Genomic DNA, 6,386 nt, shown 5'->3' on the forward strand with positions numbered 1-6,386 from the left:
ACACTCGACACAATGCTACAGACAATGAGGCAAAGCTGGAAAATATTAATATTCTAAACATCTGTCTAAATAAATAAGACTTTTAGCTGCAAAAACGAGTGTTGAGAACATCTACTTTTATACATGTTAGAAATTTAATTTGATTGATTGATTGATTGATTGATTGATTGATTGATTGATTGATTGATTGATTGATTGATTGATTGATTGATTTGGTGATGGGGCAACTTGTCACAAATGTCCATTCTGTACTTAACCGTTTACAATGAGAAGCAAAAATCTAGAGATTATATATTTGTGCGCAAGAATTCATTGTGTAATTTAATATGGAGAATGGGTGACTGTGATTCAGTGAGCCTGGGAAATTGATGTGAAAGCCAAAAGTGTGACAAGATGCCCCGCTCTCCCCTACTTTTTTAAAAAATGTGTCACCAAATATCTATATATCCTGCTGCTAATTTTTAATTAGGGTTACTGTACACCAGTAAATCCTCTAATTTGCCTAATTTATGTGTTAAAACTAAGAATTAAGAGTGTTGAGCAGTAAATCTGTAGCTGTCCTTAGTAAAACAGGCCTGAGTCAGCATGGCCACTGAGCCACAAAGCATTATCTTATGTAATGCTGCGTGGAAACAGTGTAAACAACTCCGTGTGTGTCTGTACATTGTAAAACATATCTGATTCATGTGGTTTCGTTTTTTTTCCTGCAAGAAATTTCCATAAATTCTGTAAGACGATGAAAATGTCAGTGCTTGTTGCGAAATTAAAGGAGCAAAATAACAAATTTCACAAAATATGGTGTTAGGAATTCTTAGTGATCGCGAGTTTATAGCGCATCATTGTTTCATTAACCGGTGCCAAAGTGGGAAATGATGTTTGAGAGGAAAAAAACAAAAAGCTCTTTTAGTCCTGCAAATCTTACTTCAGGTAAAGCACAAACGTATTATAATCAAAATAAGGAACCAAAGTAAAATAATGATTACACAGAGTGTTGCTTTCCAGAATAATAAATATTATATTACTGGATTATTATTGGCAATTCATTAATATGAAAGCAGTCCTAATGTTGCCGATGTTTAAAGTTATGTTTAACTATCTATATCACGCCAGGTATTAATCTATAATAATACATCATAATTCATTTGAATGTTTTATTATAATAATCTGAAGCCGCAAACTAGCTGGTAACTAATACTGTCAAATAAAAGTAGTGCAGTAAAAGTATAATACTGGCTAACTTTTGTGGAGCAGAAGAATAAATTATCATAAAAGCGAAATACTCAAAGTTGTGTTTTTGTGCAGTATTTGAGTAAATGTGCTTTCATCCCACAGCTGTGTTTTAGTGCACAGTTCAAAATGAGCAAACTAGCTGTTTGCCAGCAACTCCATTAATCAATACAAGTTTTATAATAAACTTGGCGACTTCTTAATTATTAAAACTGTTTTAAAAAACGGAAAGTTACCGGTTATCCCGGAGAGAACTTAATAAACGGAAAAGTTTCGAATTTCATTGTATTTGAGTAATTAATACCAGATACGACTGTGTTAATAAGTCTAACCTTTATTTGGTTTGCATATGCTACGCTTTCCAAATTCCGTTATGTCACATCACCATTACGCATATTTAATTATTTATTATCAGACTTTGCCTCTTAAAATTCAACTAAAATGGTCACAATAACAAAAAAAATGCTTTGAAAAGTAAACAAAATGTAGTAAGCCAACGTTTCTATGAATTATTAAATCTCCAAAATATAAATCTGTCGGAAAATTGAGGCAATAATAAGCATTTTTATTTTATGATGAATGACTCGATATCGGTATACCATAAACTAGAATCAAGTGTGTCCACATGACCGAATGAGAGATTATTTCATAATCTATGGAAGGAGGTCCGTGCTGGCTGCGGAGCTGCATCCTGTATCATATGTTAATGAAGTTAATGGTGGAGCTCCGGTGACAGCTGGCTGCTGAACACCAATCAGAGAGCTCGCAGATGGAAGGCAGTGTGTGTTTGAGGCTCTGCAGGCAGGCAGGAGGTGTTTGAAGAACCATGTCAGCTCCTCCAGTGATGTGAAGAACAATCCCTTTCGCTTTTATTCGATTTTAACGCTTGTGAACATGCACTCTGGGGAACTTTTTTTCACGAGCGATGCGTTGGATTTAAGTGTGGATTTGTTCCAAGTTTTCCTCCCCGCTGCCCGGCAGAACTCATGAAAGCGTCTTCAGAGCGACGGCTTTATGGACTCGCGTATTAGCTAATGATGTCTATGGGTTTCATGCCTGACAGTCTGAATGCCTCAGATCCCTCCAAATCGGCCTTTCTAGAGTTTGGCCACGGACACCCGGCTCACCAGCAGCACTCCTCCGGACTCTCTCACATTTACCCGGTTCATGGCTTGCATGCTGCCGGCCATACCCAGCACGAAAGTCCTTTTCCTGGCGGCGCGTCCTATGGCCGCTCTCTGGGCTACGCCTACCCCGGCGCGGTGAACACTCATCCCCCGTCTGCTTACATGTCCTACCAGCACAGCAATCACAGCAACAGCAGCAGTGTGGCCCACAGCAGATTAGAGCAGACAGGTATGTGAGAAAGCCACTGAAGTGTTGAATCATTAATGGCTATAAAATTCTGATTTTCCATCATGGCTAAGCGCAATTACGCACAAGGCGCCAATTTCTCTGTCATTTTCCAGTGAGAAAAATAACTCACTCGAAGATTTAGTAACTTAACAAAACTTAAATCATTTTGTCCCTCACATCTAATGCCTTGTACTCCAAGTTTAATTAAAGCATGGACGTCAGCGACGTATTCAGTGACAAATGTCCAAACAAGGCCTTTCCAGAGATGCTCCCTCTTTACCACTCATGTTATATAATGAAGGCAGATGGTGCCATTAATTTTATTGACCATAATTTTCTGTGGGTAAGCCCAATTATAGCCCGTGTAGCCTGGATGGGCCTACCTCAGGAACTTATTTTTACCCTCATAGTTGCGGTTCCAGAAAATGGCAGCTCTTTCATCATCCCCACTTTAAATATGATTCTTCTGGTATTCTTTGTTGTCAGAGTGTCAAGATAATATCACGATCCAGTCAGTGTCAATGCCACGTGAATCCCTCATTCAAAAATTAAACCTAAACCAGGGTGGATTTGATTTAATAAAACTATAATCAGATCATTTATTGTCATCTCTTTTTGGCTTTCAGGCCCTGAGACTTGTATGCTTATAACATGCATTATAGAGCATGTGGCTGGCCCTGTGCTTTCTGTTTGTACTGAATCTGTTAAGTCTTAAGTCTTTTCGTTTTGACCTACAGCTTTAAGAGAAAAACTATAAATCAAAACACTCCATATTTCATGTAATATCTGTTTGTTCAATCTACAAGATCGCGAGAAGTCCACGGTGATCGAGAACAGGGATCTTCGTCTGAATGGCAAAGGGAAGAAAATCCGCAAGCCTCGGACCATCTACTCCAGCCTGCAGCTGCAGGCTCTGCACCAGCGCTTCCAGCAGACCCAGTACCTGGCCTTACCCGAGCGCGCCGACCTGGCGGCCAAACTGGGACTCACCCAGACTCAGGTGGGCCTTCAACTCACTCAGAAGTCATGAATGGATCAAGGAAAATGTAGGGTCAGAGATTTACGCATTACATTAGCCTACAATTGGAGGTTGTGCGTAATAATTCCACAACATTTCAGCCGACAAAAATATCAGGCCTGCAATATTAAGTAATTAGTGCCCTATTATGTTTATGTTTATTTTATTTTAAAAGGGCCATGCATATTAATTAGCAGTAGGATCATTATGTAAATATCAGTTCTTCTGGCAGGTTGATGGCATATCAATAACATTAAAATCAGACATACAAAATCACATAAGCACAGACAAATATTAACACAATTACATAACCATAAAAACATTAATTATACAAAAGCCTTAATTAGAGCTTCTGAGATACTTTTTAATATTTAAACGTCTTGAATTAATCCAACTTAAAGCAGCAGACTGGAGGGAAACATTAGTGAGACAAAGTGGGTGTTGAAACGGCTGGAAAGGAAACCTCTTATCTGCTGTATTATTAAGGATCACGGCGCCTCTGGAGATCAAATGAAAAACCAAATTGTTGTGATTTGTAACTCGATCCTTTAATGCACGGCTTATTTACTATACTTAATTTCGTGGCTGTATTTTCTATTGTCAGTGCACAGTGAATGACACGTGACCGCAGTTACATAAAAAATATCGTAAGAGGAAAAAAAAATCAAGCAATTCAGTGTTTTAGGATAACTTATACAATACACCTTGTGAAATTAAGCCGGTTAATTATAAACTTTAATGTATGTAATATCAATATTTCTTTCTTTATATATTTATTAACACATATTGTAAAACTAAATGCTCAAATTAATTAAAGTAATGAGTGGTGAAAACTTAGAATTTGTTTAGTTTGTAAAGTGCTGTAGAGAGCCAGTAGTAGTTCTTCTTTTTTGAGTTTATTAAACCAATAATTTTCCAGTAATATGAACGTTTTTCTGATAATGTATGTAAATTCAGACGTACTTCAAACTCTACAGTTTCAACATAATTTGTGTCCTATTTAAACATAATGAATCAATAGTGCGAGTGAATGCATCTTTTTTTTATTATTATTAATTTAAATGTTTAAATGTTTTAATGTTAAAATGATAAGTTAATTCAAAAACAGATAAAAGCATTTTTAAAATAAGTGAGCCAGCACCAGTTTGGTTGATATTCCCTTAGGTGTGAAGCAAAAAAAAAAAAAAAAGACGATTTGGGAAAATAAATCAAAACGGAAGTATCGGTTTATATTGAAAAGGGCATTATGGGCATTATGAAGTTACTTTGGAGACTAACAGGTGCACGTGTCGCTGTCAACTTATCATCGTCAAATGGGACAAAAATGAGGTCATCAGAAGTCGCCTTGCTTTCTTTTTCTCGCTCTACTTTCATCAAGAAACAAAACAGACAAACAAACGGCTCGACTCTGTCATCCAAGCTGCCTCCTACACATTTTTCTCAATCCCTCAGCATTTATCTCGACAATTATCTCCCAGTTCTAAGCTGGCCTTCGTGCTTAGATGTTTATTGAGTGATTCATTTGGCTTTTTGCTGCACTTTATGAATATTCACACTATTGTTCTGGGGTAAAAATAGACATCTTATGTGGAATCAGCAGAATTTTCAGTGACCCACCGCAGCGCGCTCCGGGCTGCTTTTATTTCGCAATAATTTTAGTCTGTCACACTCCATGCACCATTGGACTCATAAAACAGCGAACAATAAGAGAGTTCAGTTGTAATGGATTACAAGTGCCACTCAAGCATGAGGTTGATGGCTAACAATGCGCCAGTAGTAGGCCTGGGATTCACAAAAACAACACAGAAAAGATGAGAGTTATGAGGAGTTTTCCCTTTTATTGCTCCCAAATGTTCAACTTCAGGCCAATTCTGAAAAGTGTATTGAGTTTAATTGGGGGAAATATTCTCATAAAAAGCCCCCTCACAGCATTATTTCCTTTATATTGCTGCTGATTGTTAACCACAGTGACAATTATGTGCATTTTCTCTTTTTTAGGTGAAAATATGGTTTCAGAATAAGCGCTCCAAATATAAAAAGATCATGAAGCATGGCAGCGGATCAGAGGGGGAGCATCTCCACAGCACCAGCTCCATCTCGCCTTGCTCGCCCGGCTTGCCTCAGCTTTGGGAGGTTTCCATGGCGAACAAAGGACCCCAAATGCATCCAAACAATTACATGAACAGTTTTGGTCACTGGTATCCAAACCACCACCACCCTCACCAGGACGCGATGCCCAGCAGGCCTCAGATGATGTGAGTGGATTGTTTTTGGTGGCCAGGTGCTCGGGCACACCAGAATACACTGAACATGCTCCCAAGGCCTCCTCCCAGGACTGTTTAAATGTGTGATGAATAGAAATTTCATGTATTTCGTGTGCGTTTTGAATTCAGTTGTGGCTGCAAAATTCGACCAGGCATCAAATATATTTTTTAGATTTGTTATAATGTCACTGCGATTTCTGGTGCACGGCCGCAACCCAGTGAAATGTGGACTTAGTGTGTGCAGTTTAACAAGAGACTGGATAAAGGCATTTTTAAAGAATATTTGTGTGCGTGGGTTTAATTTCTTTAAAAAAAAAAAAGAAAAAAAGACAGAAAGACAGAAAGACAGAAAGAAAAATCAACCAAAACAAATGCAGTCAGCATGATGCAGATAAGCTGTTGGTTTTTTAGGTTATTATGAAAATTTCTTGTGCGATATGTGTTTAGGTTGCTGTTTCACTGTCGGATGTTTTTAAAAAACAAAGCAAATAGATGGTGTGTAATTTCATCATTTCATTCCA

The 6,386-nt window shown here is 37.9% G+C and overlaps 1 protein-coding gene across 1 annotated transcript; it reads left to right on the plus strand.

Annotated features, from left to right (window-relative positions):
- The first annotated feature begins 1,989 nt into the window (after nucleotides 1-1,989).
- dlx4b (distal-less homeobox 4b) lies at nucleotides 1,990-6,145 on the plus strand. Its single transcript, XM_084740633.1, has 3 exons — nucleotides 1,990-2,583; nucleotides 3,390-3,583; nucleotides 5,600-6,145. The coding sequence occupies exons 1-3, from the start codon at nucleotides 2,262-2,264 to the stop codon at nucleotides 5,858-5,860; spliced, it is 777 nt and encodes a 258-aa protein (XP_084596759.1). The 5' UTR covers nucleotides 1,990-2,261; the 3' UTR covers nucleotides 5,861-6,145.
- Nucleotides 6,146-6,386: the final 241 nt, after the last annotated feature.

The sequence above is a fragment of the Lutjanus erythropterus genome, chromosome 17 (genome assembly GCF_056507025.1).
Source record: "Lutjanus erythropterus isolate fLutEry1 chromosome 17, fLutEry1.hap2, whole genome shotgun sequence".
NCBI lineage: Eukaryota > Metazoa > Chordata > Actinopteri > Lutjaniformes > Lutjanidae > Lutjanus > Lutjanus erythropterus.